This window comes from Lynx canadensis, chromosome D4, assembly GCF_007474595.2.
Source record: "Lynx canadensis isolate LIC74 chromosome D4, mLynCan4.pri.v2, whole genome shotgun sequence".
NCBI classification, from domain to species: Eukaryota; Metazoa; Chordata; class Mammalia; order Carnivora; family Felidae; genus Lynx; species Lynx canadensis.
The window spans coordinates 18,803,627-18,831,011 of NC_044315.2; the positions used below are offsets into that span (position 1 = coordinate 18,803,627).

Consider the following 27,385-nt stretch of genomic DNA (forward strand, 5'->3'; position numbering starts at 1 on the left):
CCTAAAAGCTAAACAGAATGGAGATGATATGCCTGATAGAGGATGCTATTGAAAGTAATGGTCATGAAGATACTCACTGGACTTGAGAAAAAAAGGAGAGGACTTCAGTGAGACCCTTAATAAAGAGGAAGAAAACATTTAAAGAATCAGAGATTAATAACTCAATAACTAACGTTTGTATGAGGAGTAAATAGACTAGAGGAAGCAGGAGTATGGATCAGCAACCTGGAGGACAGAGCAATGGAAAGCAATCAAGCAGAGCAAAACAATAGTGAAAAGTGAAAGTAGATTAAGGGAACTCAGTAACACCAGGAAGTGTAGTAACATTTGTATCCTAGGGAACCCAGAAGGGGAAGAGAGTAGAAAGGTGACAGAAAATTTGTAGATATGATAGCTGACACCTTCCCAAATCTGGAGAAAGAAACAGAAATCCAGATCCAGGATGCACAGAGAGCCCCCAACAAAATCGGCCCCAGGAGACGCACGCCAGGATACATAGTAATTAAAATGGAGAAAAAGTAGTGATAGAGAATCTTAAAAGCAGAAAGAAAAGAGAAAACAGTTACATACAAGGGAAACCAAAGCAAAAATAAATTATTGGGACTACAGCAAAATAAAAATCTTGCCAACGAACAATCAAGAAAGCCAAAAGACCAGCTATGAATGGGAGAAGGTATTTGCAAATGACACATCTGGTAAGGGGTTATTATTCAGAATACATAAAGAACTTCTACAACTCAACACACACTCTCACACACAGTTTAAAAAATTCGCTGAAGAGATGAACAGACGTTTCTCCAAAGAAGACATCCAGATGGCCAGCAGACACGTGAAAAGATGCTCATCATCACTCATTATCAGGGAAATGAAAATCAAAACCATATTGAGATATCACCACACACCTGTCAGAATGGTAACAATCAAAAACACAAGAAACAACCAGTGTTGGTGAAAGTGTGGAGAAAAAGGAACTTTTGTCCACTGTCGGTGGGAATGCAAAATGGTATAGCCACTGTGAAAAACAGTATATAGAGATTCATTTAAAAAAATTAAAGAGGGGCGCCTGGGTGGCTCAGTCGGTTAAGCGGCCGACTTCGGCTCAGGTCATTATCTCGCGGTCCGTGAGTTCTAGCCCCGCGTCGGGCTCTGTGCTGACACCTCAGAGCCTGGAGCCTGCTTCAGATTCTGTGTCTCCCTCTCTCTGACCCTCCCCTGTTCATGCTCTGTCTCTCCCTGTCTCAAAAATAAATAAACGTTAAAAAAAATTAAAGAATTACCATATGATCTGGTAATTCTACTGGGTATTTGCTCAAACAATATGAAAAATGAATTTGAAAAGATACACTTATGTTCATTGCAGCATTATTTATAATAGCCAAATTAAGGCAGCAGCTCAAATGTACATCATTTGATGAATAAAGAGGAAGTGGTGTGTGTGTGTGTGTGTGTGTGTGTGTGTGTATGGTGGAAGATGGGTCATAAAAATATTGAAATCTTGCCATTTGCAACAACATGGATGGATCTAGAAGAGAAAATGCTAAGTGAAGTCATTCAGCAAAAGGCAAACACATAGGGTTTCGCTCCTGTAGTTCAAGAAACAAAGAAAAAAACAGACTCTTAACGGTAGAGAACAAACTGATGGTTACTAGAGATGGATGGGGGAATGGGCAAAAGGGATTAAGAGTAGACTTAAAATGATGAGTACTGAGTCATATATAGAATTGTTGAATCCCTGTATTGTATTTATACCTGTATGTTAATGATACTGGAATTTTAACTGAAAATAATTTTAAAAACATATGGAGATAGTTCTCATTTAAGGGTTTACTATACCAACATATATTTTGGCACTTTTTAACATTGTAAAATCATATTTTAAAATTACGCTTCTCTATAATATGGAACACTTGAGCTCAAAAAAAATCATCTATGTTTACAGTGGGATGTACTGTCATTTTGACTTGGAGAGCTGGGTAGATTTTATTCTTCATACACGAATTACTGATTTTTTTCTATTTGTATATAGAATGGTAAAAATTATTTTTTACTCCTCTGAGTGTATATGAAACAAAACAATTTTATTTCTACTTACAGGTCTCAATTTATTGATGATACATACCAGGAAGTACTGGATCTGCTACTGCCATTAAATCTTGAGGTGATTGTTGAGCGAAATTTATCTTGGGAGTGGTACCAGGAAGTTCCTTGTTTTAATGTAAATGCTCAGCTAAAGCCCATGGAGGTGAGTTTTTTGGATGCTTATTTATTTCCATTTTGTGTGTTAAAAATATTTCTTGGGAACATAAGGTATTTTGGTTGTAGATATTACATACTGACCAACTTTGTGAAAGTTGTAATAGTAGCTATATTAGAATTCATTGAATGTTCTCTATTCATTCATTCAGCAAACATTTGAGTGACTACTCTGTGTTAGGTTTTAGGCTGTATATGGGGAGACAGTGGCAAAGAAGCTATGGCATTGTCATTGGCTTCGTGGAACCTAACTAGTTCCAAGGGTCGGTGGTCATGGTGATCTAGAGGTGTGATAGTTAAACTTTTAAAAAGTGCATAGGCATGTACTTAAAATAGTTATAAGTTGTGGTAAATTCTGTAAAGAAAACAAATATTAGATATGGTGAGTAGTCAGTTGGGTATATTAATTTAGAAGTTAGTGGGGAAGTCTAAGCTGGAAATAATAATTTAAAGTCATCAGCACCTAGATGGTATTTAAAGCCATGACAACATAAGAAATAGCCTAGAGAAAGTCCTAGAAGAAATGGAAGAGGTTGATAATGAAAATGGCAAATGGGTCATTTGCATAACTTTACTTCCCTGTTGATTGATAGTGCTTCACAGCTCTCTAATATAACTATCCAAAATTTGTATTTTCCCTCTTGGCTGGATGGAAGTCAACTGTATCACATGCTTTGCTGAAGTGACGGCAACACATACTCTGTCTGGAAGGTTACTTTAAGAAACCTACTTAACAAATCCTCTTTCCTCCTCCAATTTCCTTTCTATTTTTCCCTATAAAAATTGTATTCAAAAAGAGAAAATCATCATTTTTAAAGGTTTCAGATTTTTATTTCAGAAATACATTTCGAGTTTAAAACATGATCATCTCAAGTGAAAAATCTTTATGCTCATAGTGTATAAGATCATATAGACTCCCTAACTTACAAATGGAAAGTATTTTCTTAAGATGAAAATTGAAGTCTCTCTATATTGATAAGACAACAGATCAAAACTTTTAAAACATTAAGTAGCATGGTTCACCCAGCTTACTGCACAGATCTTGCGAGTGGCTTTAGTTAGATCTCTGGGGGGCAGCTGGGACACCATTTTGTTCCATTCTTCTCTAGGAAGATCCATGCAGAATGTTCAGATGAACCTTTGTAGACCATCTGTAAAGGCCCAGCTGCCTTCTAGGGCAGATGAAATTGGGTCTTCCCCTACCCTGATCCACCTGAATAGGGAGCAGATATGGCCCTGGGTCCACATATTTGACCCCTCCTCGTTCAGGGAAAGGTTGAAATCAGTTACTGTCATACATCTAGACTAAGTACTGCAGCCTCTGATTTTTGACTTCTCGGACTTCTGGGGGTGGCAGGATAGCCTGTCCTGACATGTAGGAGCCATAGTCCAGCGGTCCTGGAATCCTTGTAATTCTTCTGACTTCCTGCACTGAGCTGTTTTCAAGAGTGAAGATTGCAAATACCACTATTTTGGGGGGCATTTGATACATACATGTACTAATTCAAAGATGAGCTTTAGATGTAGTGGTCATATTTAACTTCAGCTTATTAATTTATATGAACATACTATTTTTGTAATACCAGGTATGTAATAAACACAAGATGTCATGAATAAATGAAAAAGAAAAGCACAGCATAAATAGCATGAATAAGATACACATGGACTTAATCTTTAAAACACTAGATTAGCATATCATCTTTGAAATGCAGTCAAAGGAATCCTAGTACAAACAAAAGTGTTAAATTTTGTGGTGTTAAAATTATTTCCTTGAGGTGATTGAGTATATCAACTTAAAACTCAAAGGGATTTTTTTTTTTTTTACATAATTGCTATTGTATTACAGTTCTTCAGAGAAACATAATCAAAGGGTGTGTGTGTGTGTGTGTTTGTGTGTGTGTTTACACTTGGTCTGGATGTGGTAGACTGACTTCTTGATGACTCAATTTTAGCCTCTCCCTGACACAGAGGATGAGGTTCATGAGGGGTCAAACATGTGATCCCCTGAGGTAGACTGTAACAGTTGTTAACTATTCAGGTGGATCATGAAGACCCAGTTTCATACTGGTTGGTCTGCCCCAGAAGGCAGCTGGGCACTTATAGATGGTCTGTGCATGAGGTACATATTCTATATGCATACCATATATGTAATATCTTGGATAATATTGGACCAAATATCTAGATACTGTGACCTAGCCAAGTTGACATTGAATTAACACAGTTTTCAATACAGATCTTACGTTGGTGATATTAGGCTAAATTCACAACACATGGGGTTTTGAGTGACTGCATGAGTTCTTTAAGTGGATTTAAGTATCATATTTGACCATTAAACCTCAGCTTTTTATATAAAGTCAGGATATATTTTTTATACCGAGGACTTTTGTTAGGTTCAAAGGAAACAATTCATGTAAAACACTGAACTATTTTTCATGATGCAAGTCCATATTTTTGATTAAATTGCATTTGTAAATACAGGTGCTTAGTAACCCAAAAAATGCAGAGTATCGAGGTAAAGGTGAAAGTTCATTTGAAAGGTTTTAAATTATTAGGTTAATTGGTATATGCCTAACAAAAAACTTTTATTCATAATTTCATTGGAATTGACATCTAATTTCCATATTTCACAAGGTACTAAAAATCACATGGTCATTTAGGAAACTCAGTATTATTCGGTTAGTACAAATATCTAATGCATTAAAAAATTGGCTTGTAGAGGATTGAAATGAAACACTTGGCTTTTCTGTGGAAGAGAATTTTGAACTACGTAAAGTAGTAATGTTAAAATAAGCAAATCTTTTCTTCACAGTTCATTCTTAGTCAAGAAGATTTAACAACTATTTTTAAGACATTACATGGCAATGTATGGTATGAAGAAGGTTATGGTGCCTCACCTGCAGGAGTAAAAGATGAACATAGTATTACTAGTGGAGCTAGTAATGCTTCACACCATTTAGAAGGTATGTTCTTAACTTCAGATTAGCCCTCCCCTCCCCATGTCCAACCCCTACTTTTTCCATTCTCTAGTTTGAGTTTTTGGAAAACAAGATTTATAGATCTTTTTTAGGTTCTCTAAATTGAGTATCTCTAAATTGTCTGTTAGTAGACATTCTGTTGATTTTTTTTCTTTGAATCAAAATTCCTAATCGTGTTGTGACAAAATTCGTTAGTATTTATTCTTGTTATACCTACTGCCCTATATGTCCTTTTTTCAGTTTTTCTCACCATCCTCCTGTTTTCCCTTATTCCTAGTGCAGCCTATATCCCAGATGGGATATTTTATATTAGTATCAAAATATTAAGGATGTCGAGAGAGAACAGTCACTGATAAATGATGAATTTCAGCAGATATCTGCAAGATAGATCGGTGGAGCAGAGCAGAGGGAAATATAACTCAGTTGCATCTAATGTTGGATTTAATGTGCTGTGTGGAACCTGACTGGGTCATATAGGGCTGGGATGATTATGTGCTTGACAAGAATAAAGTTCACATTCTGGCATTTTGGGGTATCCTCAAACCTACCTACCTCAAAATGGAACCTACTAGTCCACTAGATCCACTCTTGCAAAGCCCTGAGATAATACACAACTTTTCCAGTCAAGGAAACACAAAAACAACCCTACATTTATAACATTATAGGACACTCTATCCTTATTGAGTAGTATAACCAGTCTAGTCCTTTGTTGTTAAAATATTCATAGTCAGAATAAGGAACTAGCAAGAACTAAAGCATAAAAGAAACAAAGATGACAACTATTTTCTGAGTGAAAGAGAAATAATTGAGGTAACAGAATAGAATGTAAACAAACAGAAAACAAACTCTAATTCATAATCAGAGGATTTTGAGAATATAGAAACTGAATCCTACCATCACGACCTTCCCCCCTCTCAAGATAAGAAAGAGTTCTTGGAACCCAAAAATATGGTGAAATTTTGAAACAGAACAAACGCACTAAGCATGAATTTAAAACGTAAGTACTGAGTTGGAATATATAGTTGATGTAAAATCAGCTCCCATGACACTGAGGAAAAATAAACCATAGAAATGTAAAATGAGATAAAACTTAAGAATGACAGACCTTTAATTACCTTGGGGTGCCTGGGTGGCTCACTTGGTTAAGTATCTGACTCTTGATCTCAGCTCAGGTCATGATCTCATGGTTTGTGAGATGGAGCCTCACATTGTGCTCTGTGCTGACAGTACAGAGACTGCTTGGGATTCTCTCTATGCCCCTCCCCTGCTCGTGCTCACTCGTTCTCTCCCCTCCCCCACCTCCCCATCAAAATAAATAAACTTCAAAAAAAAATGATAGCCCTTTAGTCAAAGGTTGCAATCCAGAATAATAAGTATGTTAGGAGAAGAACTGAGAAAATGGAAGAGAAGAACCTTTGAAAGAAATAATAGAAAATCTCCAGAGCTAAATAAATAGTGAAATAAATTCTTGGATATAAAAAAAACATAACGACTGTCAGGCAGATTGAATAAACAAAGACTGCCCATGCACACATATCTTTATGAAATGTTACAACCACAAAGGTAAGATTTATAGTTTCAGAAAAAAAGTAGGCTGTTTGTTAGGGGCTTGGAAAAAGAGTTACTGGAATCAGATTATCGTGAGCAAAACTGGATGGGATGGGGTAGATGGATGATAAAAGACAATGAAGTACTATAGTCCTATATCTAAGAAAAATGATTTTGAAGTTAGGATTCTGTATATGATCAAACCTTGAAATGTGAAAACACAATAATTCTCAAATTTCTAGTGGCTCAAAGTTTACTTCATTCTCATTCATCAAGAAATTACTTTGAAATATAATCTAGCAAAACAAACAAGGAATCCAGGAAAAAGGAAAACATGGGAATCTGAAAACAATGGGCCTACTCAAGAGTACATTGAAAAGGAATCCCAAAATTATCTGTTTGATTGGGCTAGGAAGTTCTTGGTTTTCATTAAAGGGGAATTCAGAATGCCTTAAGAAAAATTGTAAGAAATGGCAGAATGTCTTTAAAAAAAGAAAAATAGCATGAATTTCATATAGTATATAGAATGAGGGCTTAATTAGGTAAATAAGTGATATTTGGAAAGGAAGACATGCTTTTGGTTCTTAAGAAGGGAGATATCTCTACTATACAGTCTGGGCCAGAAGTGAAGTGGATTTACATTTTGCATGATTTTGAGCCACTGTTAGAATATGAGAAAAGAGTCTTCTTTTTTGAGAGATGGAGTGGTTGTGATATAGCAGTAGAGGAAGTGTTGATAATAAACTATTACTCTCTTCATTGAAAATTATCACATAGCCATAGTTAACACATTGAAGACTTAATTATGTAAGTAAGAATGTAAATGTTATTAACTCTGTTAACATGGAAATGGAGATATAACTGATCAAAGCAGGAAAAGAAGAAGATGGGACAGATAGAGGAAGTGGTAAGGACTTAAAATAGTGGGGAGTGTAAAGATCATGTCCAAAATGAAACAAAAAATAGACATGTGAATATATTACTATTTTAATCATTTTCTTGAAATTTATGCCTACACTGAGGTGGAAGGAATAAGGTAAACGACTCTTATGTACTCATCAACCCAGTTTCAACAACTAGTATCATGTGACTGTCTTTATTACTGCTGTAACTCTGCTTTATCTAACCCCCTACTGCCATCCCACTAAATGACTTTAAAGAAAATCTTAGATGGTCTTCCTTCAATTGGTATTTAAGCAGTAAGAACTTTACTTTTTAAATGTAGTCACAGTAACATTGTCACCCCTAAAAAATGGCTATACCCCCTATAAACCATGAAAATATCCTGGTAGGCTTCATTTTTCTCCTGATTGTCTCATAAATGCTTTTTTTTTCTTTTCATAATGGTAAAGGAACCAATTTGCAAGGATGCTCTAACAACTTTAAATCTGTTGTACCTAATAACAGAGTTCCAAAATGTCTGCAACAAAAATTGACAAAACAAAAGAAAGAAATACCCCTATACAGAATCATAGTTGTGTATTTAGCACACCACTCTTAGTAATTAATAGAATATAGACAAAAATCAGAAAGAATATAGAACATTTGAACACTGTTAACAAAATTGACCTAATTGACATTAATATAATACTACATTCAACAATTGCAGAATGTACTTCTTTTAAAAGGGCTCTCAGAATATTCACAAGGATAGACCATCCTGGGAGGCCATAAAATTTTCTGGCCACATGGAATTAAATTAGAAATGAGTAGAAGTAGGATGTCAGAGAAGCTTGAAATACTTGGGCATTAAACATTTTTCAAATAACCTGTGGGTCAAAAAAGAAAAGATGCGGGGCTCCTGGGTGGCTCAGTCGGTTGAGCGTCCGACTTCAGCTCAGGTCATGATCTCGCATTTCGCGAGTTCGAGCCCTGCATCAGGCTCCGCGCTGTCGGCTCAGAGCCTGGAGCCTGCTTCAGATTCTGTATCTCCCTCTCTCTGCCCCTTCCCCGCTCATGCTCTGTCTCCCTCTGTCTCTCAAAAATGAATAAACGTTAAAAAAAATTTTTTTTTTAAAAGGAAAGTAGAAAAGTGTTTAAACGGGAAGATAATGAACATAAAGCATACCAAAATTTGGGGATGCAACTAAAGCAGTGCTGAAATAATTTTGTAGCTGAAAAGGATTTGATTAGGAAAAATGAGTTTAAAAGATTAAATATTTTGCCTGGAGAAAGTAGAAAAGAGCAAATTAAACCCAAAGTAAATAAAAGAGAGCAGTAGTACAGGTATGAGTAGAAGTCAGTGGAAGAGAAACAGGTAAATAATAGAGAAAATTGGCAAAGTCAGAGATCATTTTCATTGGAAAAAACTAATGAAATCGATAAACTCTTAGGATGGAAGAAAGAAAGAAAAAAAATTGGCAGTATCAGAGTTAGATAGATACTGCAGATCACTACCAGGATAATGAGGAAATATTATGAATAATTTTGTGACTGGATTCTACAACTTGTTTGAAATGGAGAAATTACTTGGAAAACACAAAATTGCCAAAACTGACATAAGAAGAAATAAAAAATCTGAGTAGCCCTCTGTCTGTTAAAGGATTTGAATTTCAGTGGTGAATTCTTTGAAATATTTGAGTTAGAAATAATACCAGTGTTACACAAACTTTGCTGGAAAATAGAGGAAGGGGGATCACTTCCTTAGCAATTTTTTAAAGCAAGCATTACTCTGGTAACAAGGAAAAGAAAAAGCCAGTTCAGGAAAAGAATCTCGGGGTACTTGGTGGCTTATTTGGTTAAGCGTTTGACTCTTGGTTTTGGCTCAAATCATGATCTTGAGTTTGTGGGATTGAGCCCTATGTTGGGCTCTGCGCTTACAGCATGGAGCCTGCTTGGGAAATTTCTCTGTCTCTCTCTCTCCCCCCCTCTTTCCCCCCCCCCCCCCCCCCCGCATAAATAAGCATTTAAAAAATCACGCACCAAATACTTCATGAACACAGATACGGAAATTTTAAACAACATATTAGTATACTGAATCCAACAATAAGGATATAGGATACTTCACCTTGACCAAGTGAGAATTAGCCCAAAATAACAAAGTTGGTTTTAACAGTCAAAAATCAATGAATGTAAATCACCAAATTAGCAGAGAAGAAAAAGATTATATCTCAGCAGATGCAAAGAAAGCATTTGACAAAATTCTGTACCTGTTTGTGAAGAAAACTAGAAATATTTAAAAGGCATACTTAATGCTGAAGTGTTAAATTTTTCCCTGTAAAGTAGGCACAAGTTAGAAGTGTCCATAATCATCATACCAGGTCAATTGGTAGTCATTGATAGAGTAATAAGGCCAGGACAAGGATTAATAGGTCTAAAGAGTAGAAAGAAGGAAAAATGCCTTTGACCACATAGCCAGAAAGCCGAAAAACAAAGGGAAAAAATACATATATATGTTGCGAAGGAAGAACAAAGATTTATACTGTCTAATTTCAAAACATGGAATAAACTACAAATCTTGTTAGTATGGCTATTGGCATAACATAAACGGAATAGTAAAACCCAGGAGTCCAGAAAACACACAGATAGAGTCAACTGATTTTCAGTGAAGACTAGTCAATAGGGAAAGGATAAACGTTTTAACAAATGGTGCTGTCACAACTAGATAAATGTAGGAAAAATTGAACCTTGTCCCTGGGATAGCCAAAGATTTCTTAGGCAGATAGAACACTAATCATGAAAACTTTATAAAGGACACTTCATAAACATTTTTAATTTATACTTATCAAAAGATGGTATCAGATTGTGAAAAGTGAGGCCTCAGTCTGAGATACATATTCATGATACATGTATATGATGTTGTCATATCTAGAATACCTGATAACTCCTTGAAATTAAGAACTTTAAAAATAAAACCAAAAGAATTACCAAAAAAAATTGGATACATGGGAGAGGATACGTTAAATGTACAGTAAGCATGTGAAAAGGTCCCAATATAGTTATTTATCTGGAAAACTCACCAGATGAGTCAGTTTTTAAAAGACTGACAACTCCACATATTGATGAGAATATGAAACAGCGGAGACGCACATAATGTGATTTGGGAATGTGAATGAGTTGGGAAAATGTTGGGAATGTGAAATACTATAACTACTTCAACAGAGTTTGGCAGTTGACGTATATCTACCTTGTAACAAACAATTGTGGTCTAAGTATTTATCCTACCCCACTCCAAAATCAGTGCATATATCTACAAAATGACTTATTCAGGAGTATTTGTAGCAGATTGATTCATAATAGCTTAAATCGGGAAACAACCCATATGTTCATCAGTCCTAGAATGGATAAACTGTATTTTTTGTAGAATGCATTTTCATAGACTGCAGAAGAAAGAATGACCCTTGCAACAACATGGATGACTCTGAAACATGTTTACTGAAGGAAGCCAAACACGAAAGAGGTTTTACTCTGAATATGACTGTGCAGAATTTAAGAACAAACAAACAAAACTAACCTTTGGTGATTAAAAATTAGAATGGTAGGGAGGTTGAGGATTAGCTAGAAAGAGTTACAAGAGAGCTTTCTGGAATGATGTAAATCTTCAGTATCTTTTTTTTGTAAATAATTAAACTTTTATTTTATTTTTAAATATGAAATTTATTGTCAAATTGGTTTCCATACAACACCCAGTGCTCATCCCAAAAGGTGCCCTCCCCAATATCCATCACCCACCCTCCCATGCCTCCCACCCCTCCCACCCCCCATCAACCCTCAGTTTGTTCTCAGTTTTTAAGAGTCTCTTATGCTTTGCCTCTCTCCCTCTCTAACCTCTTTTTTTTCCTTCCCCTCCCCCATGGACTTCTGTTAAGTTTCTCAGGATTTACATAAGAGTGAAAACATACATATATTGGCAAAGATGAAGTTAAGCTTTCACTTTTTGCAGATGACATGATATTATACATGGAAAATCCGATAGACTCCACCAAAAGTCTGCTAGAGCTGATACATGAATTCAGCAAAGTCACAGGATACAAAATCAATGTACAGAAATCAGTTGCATTCTTATACACTAATAATGAAGCAACAGAAAGACAAAGAAACTGATCCCATTCACAACTGCACCAAGAAGCATAAAATACCTAGGAATAAACTTAACCAAAGATGTAAAAAATCTTCAGTATCTTAATTGAAGTGTTTGTGGCATGGATATATAAAATCTCATTGAATTGTTCTGCTAAGATCTATGTATTTCACTGATGTAAATTTTAACTTAATTAAAAATAAGTTACGTGGTGTGGTGGTACTTGTCTCTGCGGTTGGGTAGAATGAGAATTAGCAAGAGCTGTGTGTTTAGTAAAAGCCCATTTAATATATACCATGTACATAAATGCCTTGGCTCAAAATGTAAAATGCAGGAAAGAATGAATTTTGTTTCCTTCTTTTCAGTGGAACAATTTTTTAAGCCTCATTTAAGATGATCTTGTTTGGTTTTAGTTTTTTGAAGTAAGTTTGAATATTAAACTAGGTGCCAGGTATTCTAGTAGGAATTGCACACATACTCTTTTACTTAATCCCGAAAACAAACCCAGTGGTTAGTTCTGTTATTCTCATTTTACAAAAATGGAAACAGGAGCATCAGTGTTTAATATTTCCAAGTTACTGCATGGATAGAATCTTAAGCCAGTAGTTACTGAGCTCAGCATCTGAATTTTCTAATCTTTTTTTATTTTCTTGAATATCATTATACTATACCTGTTTAGTGGATAATTCTCTTAAGCCTAATTTAAGCCTGTTTTAATGACTTCTATTTTTCTTAACTTTTTTGTCCAATAACTTTTCATTTTTCCAAGGAACAACTGTAGTGACAGCTGCTGTGGTAGAAATACATTCACAGGCCTCTCAAGTTAAGACAACGCTAAATATGAGTTTCAAAACTGATTATCTCACCATGGTACTATATAGTCCAAGTCCTGAGCAGGTAAGTTAAGGAAGAAAAAATACTTTCTCACTTGATGAAAATGATATAGGTGAATGCTTATTAAAGTAACAGTTTTTGGGGTGCCTGGGTGGCTCGGTTGGTGGTGCCTGGGTGGCTCGGTTGGTTGAGCCTTCGACTTTGGCTCAGGTCATGAGCTCGCACTTCCTCACTTGGAGCCCCGCACTGGGCTGTGTGCTGACAGCTCAGAACCTGGGGCCTGCTTGTGATTCTGTGTCTCCTTCTTTCTCTCTGCCCTCCCCCACTCACACTCTGTCTCTGTTGTTCAAAAATAAGTAAACATTTAAAAAATATTTAAAAAAATAACAGTTGTTAATATTTCATATGTATTTTGGATTATCTTTTCCTCTGAAAAATGTTACTGATTATTTCATTTTAATAACAAAATTTAACCTTTGCCCTTTTAAGATAAGTTTTCTTTCCTATAGGTAGTGATGTAAAAAAAAAAAAAAAAGTTTTTAAATTAAATGGCTTTTTTGGCCTTTCATTAGCAAGCCCTGTGGAGATAGAGAATGTGGTAGTTCATATCTTAAAATGTGTTAGACTTTGTCTTTCTGTAAAATGTGTATTGGTTTCCTCTTCCACAGACTTCCTTTACAGATGTTCGTGATCCTGCTCTGAAACTTGCTGAATTTAAGTTGGAGAATATTATAAGTACTGCAAAGATGTATACAGATGACTCAGTATTTTCTTCCTTCTCATTAAAAAACTGTATTTTAGATGATAAAAGACCTCATGTCAAGAAGGCAACTCCTAGGTAACAGGATGCTTAGTTTTTATTTGAGAAATGTTTGAATTGTTTGACAAAACTTAATCCCAAAGTTGCATGTTTGTTTTCTGGGTACATCCTAAGATCTTCAAAGTTTCAATTTAGTGGAGTCACGGTTTTCAGCATTCCAAATGGCCTCGTTCATTTACGTGCTGTTCTTACTGGATGGTTGATGGAATGGTTCAAAAGAAATAATTCAGTTAAACTCGTTTTTTAAATGAATCTCTTTTTTCCTAAATTATTATTCATCTTTGTAAGTTCTAATGGGAAAACATGAAAAATTGAGAAGACATTTAAGTTCTGCCAATTGCTTAAAGTTAACATTTACTAGTTTATGAAACAGTTGTGCTCCAGAAGTTCTTAAGTCTGTTATTTGGAGTACTTTGTGATCTTCCCAAGAGAAATGACTTCAGAATGTTGGTTTGCTGTTAGTAAAATGAATAAGAGGTCTTTTGACTTTTATTGGTGTGTTTGGTTATTTTTAAGATACTCACAGGAATTGTTATTGTATTTTTCAGAATGATAGGACTGACAGTTGGGTTTGACAAAAAGGACATGATGGATGTAAAGTATAGGAAAGTCAGAGATGGTTTGGTGACTGATTTAGTCCTTCAAGAAATGTATATTTGTGCCAGTGTAGAATTTCTGCTGACAGTTGCAAACGTCTTTCTTGAGGCCTTCACCACAGGCACGGCTATAGAAACCAGTGTTCAAACATGGACTGCTAAGGAAGAAGGTTAGTTATTGGCTAAAATATTTAATATATGTATTATTGAAATGCTACAATAGCACTTGCCTTGATTATCTGTCTAGATGATGAGGCTAAGTGAATTAATAAAGTAAAATATTTTTCAGAGGTAAGTGAAAAACTTAAATGTGTTTTCCTGTAGGATGTGCAGTTTGCGTATTTTTCTACATATAAATATATATTGGGTTCAATAATTAAGGAACCTATATTAGAATAAGCAAATATGCTTCTCTACAGGCAGTAATTTAAAAGAATTTTTTTGACAAAAACAAGCAGGAGGAATAATGAACCAGCTATTCCTTTTCATATTTAAAGACAATATTTTTACTTAATGTACTCTTTTATTGTTGTTATTTTTACAGCTCTCCATTATCATTTACATATGTGGCTCTTTGTGGTGTAGCGGAAGGAGTGCCAAGTTGAGAGTCAGAGATTGGGTTAGTTCCAGCTCTGCCATGAAAGGGGTTTTCCCCCACATTTTGAAATGCTCTTAAGACTATACGTCTTCAACTTTTATACTAAAAGAATTACAGTAGATTCCTTTGAGATCTAAGATTCTTGTATTTTTTTCCTTGGAATGAAAAAACCATTTTCTCACAAGTAACAAGTTTTTCCATAAATAATCTGTATAAGAAATACTTAGAAATATTTTAAAATGTGAAGTTATTTTGTTTCTATTTAGTACCTGTACAGGAAAAAGAGAAGTGGGAAGTTAATATTATTATTAAAAATCCTGAAATTGTGTTTGTGGCTGATATGACACGAAGTGATGCTCCTGCCTTAGTCATTACAACACAATGTGAAATTTGTTGGAAAGGTGACCGTGAGAACAGTACAATGACTGCTGCCATTAAAGATCTTCAAGTGAGAGCATGCCCATTTCTTCCAGTCAAGAGAAAAGGCAGAATCACTACGGTGAGTTTACTCTTTCCTTATCTGCTTAATTGTACGCTATTTCGGATTTAGCCATATGCCTCTTTAGAAAACTACTAACGTACTTCTCAGCCTTTTTCTGTAAAATACCTTTCTTTCTTCTTGAAGAGCCTAGTCTAGATTATTATTACACAAACTTTGAAGCTCTTTTTCATTCCCCAGTTGCTCCACAGTGTTGTATGTATTTGTGGGAATAGTCTCATCAACAAGTTTTCGTCGGGACGCTTCTCGGAGACCTCACTCTGGCTTTCTGACCACGTCAATTTCACACTGCTCTTAGCTCTTTGAGACTTTCTGCCAGTCATTTGCTATGTTGTTTCCGTTTTATTATCTTTAATTTTTTTTCTCCCATCTGGACACTTTTGCTCAGATAGATGGTTTTTTTTTTTTTTTTCTTTTTTCCCTGTAATTTATTTGAACCTTGAGCCATTTGCTGCGATACACATTCACATTTATGTTTTACTCTGTGGTAGCCTCTTGGCCTTCCACTCTTCATAACTGAGGAAAGTCCGTTTCTTCAAAGACATCTTTTTCTTTCTTTTTTTTTTTTTTTTTTTGATGTTTATTTATTTCTGAGATAGAGACAGGGCATGAGCAGGGAAGGGGCAGAGAGAGAGGGAGACACAGAATCCGAAGCAGGCTCCAGGCTCCGAGGTGTCAGCACAGAGCCCTACACAGGGCTTGAACTCACAAACCGTGAGATCATGACCTGAGCCGAAGTTGGACACTCAACTGACTGAGCCACCCATAGATGTCGCCCCTAAAGACATCTTTTTCAAGTTAACTATTACTCCTAGTACTCGTATAAAACACAAATTGTGTAGGCTTCTACAAGGAGTAGTAGAAGTATAAATGTTCTTAATAGTCAACATAGAAATATAAACTGTAATTTTGTGATAAGTCAATACATATATGTCAATTAGGATACAGGTGAGTTTCTTTTCTTAGTTTGCAAGGCTGATGGCTCACCACTAACAACAGAGAGGAAACAACAACTGGAGGGCAAGGTGATTCTCTTTTATGTTATAATTTAGAAATTTTACATATATTTTTTCTATTTACATCTGTTTGGCCTTGTTAAAAGACAAAATCCAACCAGGGAAATTTGAAGATATAATTGGCTTTATTAAGCATTTCATGAATTTGGCTGCATCCCATCTAGCAAATAGAAAGAAGTTCCTAGGAGTTATGTAAAATGGAAGGTTTTTTTTTTAATAGGAAGGAGAATGAGCAGGGAAGTTGTTAGCAGAAGAAAGGATTGTTTCAGACAAGGTCATATTTCTTTAAAAGAGAGAGGCTTGTTGGGTAGATTAACTCCTCTTCCTTTTGGGGATGGAGAAGGGTCCATATGACAGATTACCTTATTGGTGCAGACCAAAAACTTCCTGATTAAGACTACATTTTGGGGGGAGGTTGAAACTGCAGTTAGGTTAGGTATTAAGCCCTGGTTTACCAATTTAGCCTAGCATAAGTAAGTGACTTCATCTTGATCCTGTGGTTTTTCCTTTTATTACCAGCTTGAACTTAGTTGTAGGACCACACTTCTCTTCAAAAAGGACTGGAGTGTGTGCTCTTTTTTCCTGAGCTACCGTGTGCTTACCTGAAACTTCTATTACTGTAGGAGAGAAAAGGAGATACAAGGTGACAGTTAGAGGTCCTGCCCTATTGGTCACTCAGAGGTTTTTTCCTTTGTCCCCACGTATAATTCATAGTTGTCTTTTCTCATCCAGAGAACATCTCCATCTCTTCCTTAAGGGGTACAAGTTCAAAGTCCAGGATCTTTGGGTGATAGTTTTTTTCAGTCTGCTGTGACTTCTCTCTTTTAGACCATCTATTAACTAACAGGCAAATACTCTATTGCTTTTCAGCAAGCACTCCATCACCACACGCACAAATACCACATACTGGTGGTGTAAGGACAGGGTAGTTGCGGTTCAGAAAAAGAAAGAATGGGAACACTTGGTAGTCCCTTATCCTTAACAACTGTCATATCCTTCTGAGTGGGAATGCGAAAACTTGCAGCTCCTATAGTGGAGTCCGGCTCCTGGGAGAGCATGTGTTGTGCCTTCCGTTTTACTCTCATGGAAGAGCATTGCCGTCTTTTTCTCAGATGGCTCTGGCCTTCCCCTTTGAAAATTTTTTTTTTTTTTTTTTTTTTTTTTTTTGCCATTATTCTCTGTAGACACTTCTGAGGTGGCTATTGTCTTTTTTGGGGGAACCCCACAGTTATCACAGCTTCCTCCTGAGTTGGTTACTCAGCAGTTGAATAACAGGGTTTTGCATCACAGATATGGTTTCTTTGGCATTCCTTCATTCCTTGAACATTTAGTTTACATCTAGGTAGTTCCAGGTAAAAGCAGTCGTAACCAAAGCATGCATTCATTCACTTACCGTAGAAAACTCCTGTTTTACTTACTGATGTTTATATTCTGTCTATTCTGCCTCCATCCTGATTTAGTAAAGGCTACTTTAGTAACAGGTGTGGGCAAGGGGGACAAGCACCATCTGTAATCTAATTTTTGTTGTTATTTTTGCCATGGGCTAGTTCCATATTTGATTTTAACAAAAATTGCTAGAGAAAGACTAGGAGTGCAGTCTTCTCTCTCGCTGAGGCTCCTCTTTAGAGCTGGAGTCTCCTCAGTGGTTTCCTGTCTCTCATAGGACTTTGCAGACAGCAGAATGAAGGAGCTAATACAGAGCAACATTCTAAATATTCCAAGCCTGTCTGGCTGAAGTCAGGTTTTTTCCCAGAGTACGTTGTCTGCCTTCCTAGGTATCACCAGTAGCAGTCTTCCCAGGTATTTTGCTATGGCATTCTTAAAGTCATCAGCTTTGTATTTTTGTAGCTGGGGTACAGGGGGGCAAGAGCACCTGGCCCTGGGGTCCCAAATAGACCAGGTTTGACCAATCACTGCTGACAGAATCCAAAGGCAGAGAGACAGTGGTGGTGAAACAGGAAAGGAATTTATTTCAGTGAGGCCAGCACGGGGAAGACAGCAGACTAATATCTCAAAGACGGTCTCCAAAGTACCGAAAATGGGTCTAGATTTATACAAGGAGAATGTGGGTTGGGGGCCTGGACGGCTCAGTTGGTTGAGCATATGACTCTTGATTTTAGCCAGGGTCATGATCTCATGATCTGTGGGATTGAGCCTCATGTCAGGCTGTGGGTTGGCAGCAGGAGCCTGCTCAGGATTCTTTCTCCTCCTTTCCTCTGCCCCTCCCCTGCTTGAGTGCGCATTGGTGCACATATGCTTGCACACTCTCTCTGAAAATAAAACAATAAACTTCAAAAAAATGTGGGGCAAAGGTTTGTGGGTGTGAGCAGGTGGGCAGTAAAGGTCAGGTGGACCATTGTCTTGTGGTCAGTCACATGGGGTCTTGCTGGCTTAGGGCAGTGCTTATTGCTTGAAGGGTAGTTTCGGCTCCCATCAGAGGATGCTTTGCCCATAGGGTCTGTTGCCCTTGTTAAGTAATAAGCTGTAAAGAAAAACTTAATCAGTTAGAAAGTACAGACTAAGGTCACAGTGGAGGTAGTTGAAGGCCTCTTTCATTTTGAAATATCCCTTGTCCATTCAATTGGCAAATCAGTCACAGATATTTTGAACTTTGCTGAAGTGCCAACTTCTCTGAATGAAATTCTGTGCTTAGTTAGGATATTAACTAGGTGCTGTAACAAGCAGTACCTCCCAAAAAGTAGCTAAAGCATGGCTTAACTACATTTAAAAGATTGTTTCCATCTTGTTCTGCTATTCCTAGGATGTAATTTAATCTGCTTATTCAAGGAAATAGATTTTTTCCTCTTAGTCCCATTCTGCTGACCATTTAGAAATTGCTGACCACTCCACTCTACTTAGCAATAGCCTTCTGCTTAGTATATAACTAATTTGACAAATAATTAGAAGGTAAATCACCTCCAAATTTTGAGATAACTCCTCTGCTCCTTTTTCTCCCCCTTGGGAACTTTGCAGGGTTACCTTGGTAGCTTGCTTATACTTCCAAGCAGATGTTTTTAACATGACTTTCAACTTGTAGATGGATTTCTACTCTGCCACAAGTGGCTTCCTTCATAGATGGAAACAGAAGTATAGAAAAGGATGGGGCACTTGGCTGGCTCAGTCTTTTAAGTGTGCAACTTCGGCTCAGGGCATGATCTCATGGTTTGTGAGTTCTTGCCCTGTGTCGGGCTCTGTGCTGACAGCCCAGAGCCTGGAGCCTGCTTCAGAATCTGTGTATCTCTCTCTCTGCTCCTCCCCTGCTCATACTGTGTCTCTCTCCCTCTCAAAAATCAGTAAACATTAAAAAGGAAAAAAAAAAAAAGTATTGAAAAGGAGATCTTTAGCTGGGTAACCATGTCTTAAGGGAAACTTCTGTGATTTGGGGGGATTTTGAAAAGTGTATTTATTATTTATGGCCAGCCAGCAGTTTTGGCCACATACATTTGGATAAGTTGTAGTTAGTGGAACTTTAATTGATACTGTATTTATTTAATATTAAAGTTTCTTAATCTAATATATTTTTTTTAACATTTATTCTTTTTGAGAGAGAGAGCACCAGCGGGAGAGGGGCAGAGAGAGAGAGAGAGAGAGAGGGAGACACAGAATCCACTGCAGGCTCCAGGCTCTGAGCTGTCATCACAGAGCCTGATACAGGGCTCGAACCCACTAACCACAATATCATGACCTGAGCCAAAGTCAGATGCCCAACCAACTGAGCCACCCTGGCACCCCAGGGTGCCCCAGATTAAGAAACCCCCTTAATCTAATATTAATTGGGGTCCATAGATGCTTATTAAAACTTCATGAACCTTGTAAAGTGTATCCATGTATACATGGATTTTTAAAAATGACAATTTACTTTTCAAGGGATACAAAACACCAGATTTTTAGAAGTTTTAACAGATTGGATATTCTCATCTTTGCTCCTTGTAGAGTATAAATTTATATTTGTTTGACTTTATTTCACCCATTAAGATTTTATAATTTTTGAATAAATTCCTAAATCGTAATAAAAGATAAATCATGATCCAAATTTTGAATTTATATCATAACGAATGTCTGTAAGTTTTTTTTAAGTTTTTATTCAAATTCCAATTAACATACAGTGTAATATTGTTACAGGGGTACAATGTAGTGATTCAGCACTTCAACAACACTCGGTGCTCATCACAAGTGCACTCCTTAATCCCCATCACTTATTTAACTCACCTCCCCACTGCTAACCATTGGTTTGTTCTTTGCAGTTAAGAATCTGTTTCTTGGTTTGCCCCCTCTCTCTTTTTTTTCCCCTTTGCTCATTTGTTTCTTAAATTCCACAGATGAGGAAATCAAAGGGTATTTGTCTTTCTGACTTATCTCACTTAGCATAATATTCTTCACCTCATTGTAAATAGCACTATTTCATCCTTTTTTATGGCTGGGCTGTCAGCTTTTTTAAGTGAATTTGTGTTATTCTATAACTTTACTAAACTTGTTACCTATTCTAGTATTTTTAATTATGTTAGGTTTTCTAAAAATTACCTGCAAAAGTAACATTCTTTGTTCTTTAAATGACAATAATGACTCATCCTCATTGCATTCCCATTTTTAAGTTATTACTATATTACTATAATTTTAATATTTGCTTGTGAATTTATACATATAACCTTGAGATGTTGAAAATTTTCCATATCTAATTTTGAAAGAATCTTAATCATGAATAAGTGTGGAATTTTATTTTTTTAAGTTTAATTTTTTATTTTGAGAGAGAGCACTGGAGAGGCAGAGAGAGAGAGAGATAGACTCAAGCAGGTTCCATCACTGTCAGCGCAGAGCATGGTGTGGAGCTTGAACTCACGAACTGTAAGATCGTGACCTGAGCTGAAACTGAGTTGGATACTTAACCAACTGAGCCTCCCAGGTGCCCCATATATGATATTTTATTGAGTGCTTACTACTATCCGCTGATAAAAGCATAATAGTTTTTATTATTCTTATAATAAATAACATTAATAGTTTTTCCTATAGCATGTGAGCCTTACATTTGTGGGAAAAATACCCCAAATTGGAGACTATTTTAATTTGTTCTTCTGTTTTGTTAAAAGTACCTTCGTGGACTCTATAATAAAAGCCTGTAACTCTCCTGGAAGAGTAGCTGGGGGAGGCTTCTCAGCAGAAATGACCTTTATGCTGATGATGCCTGTAGGATGAGTAGGTATTAACTAATTCACCTGCAACAGGAGCATGTTACAGGGTAAAGGGATAGCATATGCAGAGAACCTGGGTTCCAGGGAGCACAAGTTCCCACCCCACACCTACCCGCACACCAGCATCTGTACTCTTATACTCTGCCTTTTTCTCTTGTTATTCAGTTCTTCAGTGTGAGGCAGTCCTTCCCACCACCAAGATAAGGTTTGTAAAGTGGAGAATTTATAGTGAACTCTTACAGGTTTTTGTAGATGTTGTGTAGCTTAAGATTGCTTCTGCAAAGGGAAAGCAGTAGCAGCAGGAAAGTCTTTTCGTGTAAGACTGGGAGCAGTTTGGTGAGAAAGTAGGAAAGAGAAAAAAATGATAGAAATACCTCTGAAATCACAGTGGATATAGTTGGAGACAAATACTAGTAGGAAAACAATTCCATTTTAAGAACTGTTTCTGCGTCATTAAATTAATCTATATGGACTGGATCGTGGACAACTTGACAGTAATGTTTTGGCATGAACACCTTTACTGTTACTGACCAGCTGCATTTTTAATCTTCAGTAACTAGACTTGAAAATAAAGGAACTGGGCAAGGATCAACGTATACCTTCGTATTTATTTTGGGAAGGGGCTATTAAAAAATTTCCAAATTATAGAGAAACTTGTATATGTATGTATCATGGTATTTTTTTTGGTTTTGTTTTGTCTTCCCTAAGATGAAGAGATAACACAAATTTTATATTGAAAATCTTGGATCATGTATTATAATGTTATCATTCCTATTTGTGAAGTTTAAAGACGTAATATACTGAATGTTAAAGTCGTGTACCAGTTTTTCCTAATGATTTTATTAGAATAGTGGTAGTTTTTCTTTTTTTGGTGTTTGTTTGTTTATTTTGAGAGAGAGAGAGAGGTAGGGAGAGGGCTGGGCAGACACTGAAGGGAGGGAGAGAATCCCAAGCAGGCTCCACATTGTCAGCACAGAGCCCAACACAGGGCTCAAACTTACAAACCGTTAGATTATGACCTGAGTCAAAACCAAGAGTCAGACACGTAACTGAAGGAGCCACCCAGGTGCCCCTAGAATAGTGGTAGATTTTAATGTGATTTCTTTGGGAAATTGTTTAGGATGTCAATTTTTCTTCCTGACTTATTCTTCATTATTAGTGTAGGCAGAATTCTAAGATGGCCCCCAAGATTTCTATTCCCTGTTGCATGTGCCCAGTATGGTTTTCTCTTGAGTGTGGGTAGATTTAATAACTATAATTAAGTCACTAATTAGTTAACTTTGAGTTAATCAAAGAGAGATTCTGGGTGAGCCTAACCTAATTTTTAAAATGTGAAACATCAGAATAATGTTTTCCTGTTGGCTTTAAAGGAGCAAACTGGGGAGAAGACAACATGGCAAGAGCCTGTGAGTGACCAGTAGGAGTAGAAGGCAGTCCCTGGCCAACAGCCAGCCAGCAAATGGAGATCTCAGTCATAGGGCCGCAAAGACAGGAATTTTACCAGCGACCTGAAGGAGTCTGGGAGAAAATCTTTACCTGGTCACACCTTCAGATGACATAACTGGCTGGCTGACCCCTAATTTCAGCAAGATTCCTAACCCATGAAAACAGGGAAATGATAAATTTGTGTTAAGTTGCAAAGTGTGTAGAAATTTGTTATGCAGCAATAGGAAGCAAGCAGTTAATCTATAAAATGTGGGAGTGGCAGGGGTGCCTGGGTGGCTCAGTCTGACTCTTCATTTTGGCTCAGGTCATGATCTCATGGTTTGTGAGATAAGCCCTGCCCTGGGCTCTGTGCTGACAGTGCGGAGCCTGCTTGGGTTTCTCTATCTCCCTCTGTTTCTGTCTCTTGTTTCCCGTGCAGGTGCCTGTGCACGCTCTCTTTCTCTCTCTCAAAAATAAGCATTAAAAAAAAAAAATGTGGTAGCAGCTTTGGAACTGGGGAGCATGCAGAATCTGGAGGAATTTTAAGGAGAATGGTAGAGAAAGCCTCAAGTGTGTTGAACAGACTCTTTTTGAATATGCTGCCCAAAGGGCCTACAAAGAAGGTGAAAGACATGTTATTGGAAGCAGAAAGGATGGCTTGAGTTACAATACAAAGAGCTTTGCAAAACTGTGTCTTGTAGTTGTCTGGAAAGCAGAACTTATGAGTGGAAAACATGGAGCTATATATATATATATATATATATATATATATATATATATAGCTAAGGAGATTTCTAAGATGCCTGATTTGAAGATGTTGGCTGCTTTCTTTTTGCATTTTTTAATGTTAATTGATTTTTGAGAGAGAGAGAGAAAAAGAACACAAGCAGGGAGGAGGGGAGGGCAGAGAGAGGGGGAGACACAGAATCCAAAGCAGGCTTCAGGCTCTGAGCTGACAGCACAGAGCCCAACGTGGAGCTTGAACTCACCAACTACAGGATCATGACCTGAGCTGCACTCAGATGCTTAACAGACTGAGCCACCCAGATGCCCCAATGTTGCCTGTTTTCTTACTGTTTATAGTAAAATGCTAGACCAGAGGGATAAATTGAGGAAGAACAGTTAAAAAGAACCAGAACTTTATGATTTTGATAATTCCTTAGCTTTTCAAATGGCAGAAGATGCTAAAAGTCAGAAATAGCTCCCAAAAGTGTGGCATAGAGAAAAGACTGTGTATATAAACTTTTGCTAAATCTCAGGATAAAAAAACACAGTGTTCATACACAGGAAGGGCCCTTTCAAGAGATTTTGAAGGATTAATGTGTGTTTCACAGATCTTCTCAAACAGAGAGTGTCTAGGAATTATAAAGGTATCACCTGTTAGCCATTTCAACAGGAGGCCATGATTATCTCAAAAAGAGCAGTGGGTGTTGCTTTTGTGTAATGCAATGAAACCTCATAAAATTTACAGAAGGCCCTCAAGGTTCTTGAGAAAAGTATTTTAATAGAAACACTGTGAGGATGGACTGAGAGGGACAGAGAGAACAAAATGAAGAGAGACTCTTTGCATCTCCAAAATTCTACTGGCAAGAAGCAGGATGGTAAAACTACTCAGTTGCAAATTTATGCTACCTTTTCTAGAAATGGAAGGATGACTCTCAGGGTAGAAATGAGCACCACAGAGAATTGATCCTAGGCTTTGAAACCTAATCAAGAAACTCATTTACCTGGGTAGAGTTCAAAGCTACGTTGTGCTAGTGACTTCTTTTTACCTTTCATTTTCCCCGTTTGAACTAGAATATCTGTAATTATTACCCTATGTCTGCCCCACCATTCTGTGTTGGGAGGGTGGGGGCAAATAACTCCTCTTCCTTTCACAGATCCACAAAAGGGAAACTGTGCCGTTATATTTCATAGATTATACCCATGTACTTCATCAGTACCTGTACCCAATTTAGATTTTAGACCTTGAGCTAAAAAGATAAAAAGAGGGGCGCCTGGGTGGCGCAGTCGGTTAAGCGTCCCGACTTCAGCCAGGTCACGATCTCGCGGTCTGTGAGTTCGAGCCCCGCGTCGGGCTCTGGGCTGATGGCTCAGAGCCTGGAGCCTGTTTCCGATTCTGTGTCTCCCTCTCTCTCTGCCCCTCCCCCGTTCATGCTCTGTCTCTCTCTGTCCCCAAAAAAATAAATAAACGTTGAAAAAAAAAAAATTTAAAAAAAAAAAAAAAAGATAAAAAGAGGTGAGGTTTGGGGATTTTTGAATCAGTGAGAGATATAGAGAAGATTGATGTGTGATGAGATAAAAGATACAGATGATGAGATTTTAGACTTCTGGGATGAGGCTATTAGAAACCTTAGGAGCTAAATGAATATATTATGCATTTGAGAGGAGCCTGAGTCTTTGGGGGCTAGAGGGCAGAATTCTGCTACCACACCTAAAGGAAGCTCAATTAATTTATAATTACATTAAGACTTATTTAGTAAATCTAATGTACTTATAATTTCTTCATCTTTGGTAGTTCTCCTATATAATTTTGTTTCAATTTTATAATGAAAAAATACCATGAAAAAATTTTATTATAGTAAGTAAAATAAAGTATATAAAATCAGGTTTTATGGGGCTTTCATATATTTAATGTATCTTTTGACTTACTATGTTTAATTAATATTGTTGCTATTAATAATTTCTAATATAAATGATAGGTATAAAAGATAATTGTGTTATTGAGTCACGTTTTTAAAAGTTACTTTGACTAACTTATTTAACTTAGCTATTACTAGAAATATCTATAAATAAAACCGTTTTAGAACAGTGTTAATTTGGTGGGATTGAATTATCTCTCATAGGTTTTGCAGCCCTGTGACTTATTCTATCAAGCTACTCAAATAAGCGCAAATCCACAAGTGATTGATATATCAGTAAAATCCTTGACACTGAAGGTAAGTTAAAATGCAGTCAGTTGTTCATATCTTTAGTGCACCCTTTAAAAAATTAGTAAAACCTAGAAGTAAGCAATTATTATATTGCCTTTTAATTGTTAAATAATCAAAAACGCAGCTGTGTTTCTGAAAATATTTTTATGTGACACATTATTTGTGATGTATTATTTAACACACATTTTATAACGAATGCTGTATATTTTATTATTGGTGTTTGACTCCTTCTGTGGATAACATCTAACATTCCTACAGTATATATAGTTGAACTTCCACTTGACCAGTTTAATAGCTATAAGATTCATGTAAGTATTTTAAAAATTGAAATCATTATAAAATTTTTGTAGGCAATAAATTATATCTACTCTCTGGGTAGTGATGTTAGTTTAATATTCTTCATGATCCTTCGAGTATATCTAATACTTTTTTAAATACCTAATTTTGAAAGTGTTATGTGTAGATTTTTCATTACTTTTAATTTTTCCCCTTAGGTTTCACCAGTTATCATAAATACTGTGATTACCATAACGTCAGCACTTTATACATCTAAGGAAACCATCCCCGAGGATACTGCTTCTTCTACAGCACATTTATGGGAAAAGAAGGATACTAAGAGTTTAAAAATGTGGTTTCTTGAAGAACCAAATGAAGTTGAAAACAAAGCTCCCACAACTGAATTGATTCTCAGAGGAGAGATCATAAGAGTGAACATTGATTCTATTTTTATAGTTCTTGAGGCTGGAGTTGGTCACAGAACAGTGCCTATGCTGTTAGCAAAGTCACGTTTTTCGGGGGAAGGCAAAAACTGGAGTTCCTTGATAAATCTATACTGTCAGCTTGAATTAGAAGTAAGCATATGTAGTATTTTTCTAGATTCTGTAACAAATAGTTCTACATGTGGAATATTTGTGAAGTATTATGTAAATATTTTCATTAGGCTTATTGTAAAGATGATGTTGGCTCACAATACTTTTGGAAGAAAGTACACAAATTTATGCCCTTGATATAGTTGCTCTTATGCGTATATTACTTTTATTGAAATATAAAGTTAACTTGGATATTTCAATTGATTTTTATCAATTTAAAGGTGATACATTAGTAATGTTGAATAGAGTCAAAATTCTTATTTTTAAGAATGGAATATCTTTTATCCTTTAAAAGGATAATAGATTATTTCTGAATCTCTTCTAAAAGAGTAATAGTGGGGTGCCGGGTGGTTGATGGTTGAGCATCGGACTCTTGAATTTGACTCATGTCCTGATCCCAGGGTCATGAGATTGAGCCCGGACTCCATGCTGAGTGTAAAGCCTACTTAAGATTCTCCCTCCCTCCTTCTCTCTCTCTCTCTCCCTCTCTCTCTCCCTCTCTCTCCCTCCCCCTCTCTCCCTCCCCCTCTCCCTCCCTTCCCACCAATTGCGCACTTTGTCTATCTCTTAAAAACAAAATATAATAAAAAAGTAAAAGTAATAGGAATTAGGAGAATATACCTTATACTTCTATAGAATGCATTATCTTTAGTGACTTTGAAATTTTTGTGAGAGTACTTTAATTATAAAGGAAATGCTTGTTTTGAAATAACATATATTTTGCTTCACAATTTATCTACTGAGAATTATCCCCAAAGATATTTTGGTTTTAATTATGAGTTTATATCTAGTAGAAACTAATTGGATATTCTA

General features: G+C 36.5%; 1 protein-coding gene across 1 annotated transcript in view; it reads left to right on the forward strand.

The window, feature by feature from the left end:
- Positions 1-27,385, forward strand: part of VPS13A (vacuolar protein sorting 13 homolog A) — a 255,636-nt gene that overhangs the window by 134,246 nt on the left and 94,005 nt on the right. The window contains 8 exon segments of the mRNA XM_030292769.1: positions 2,095-2,242; positions 5,063-5,213; positions 12,566-12,693; positions 13,299-13,468; positions 13,999-14,216; positions 14,911-15,143; positions 25,617-25,709; positions 26,198-26,554. Coding sequence (XP_030148629.1) covers positions 2,095-2,242; positions 5,063-5,213; positions 12,566-12,693; positions 13,299-13,468; positions 13,999-14,216; positions 14,911-15,143; positions 25,617-25,709; positions 26,198-26,554 — 1,498 coding nt within the window.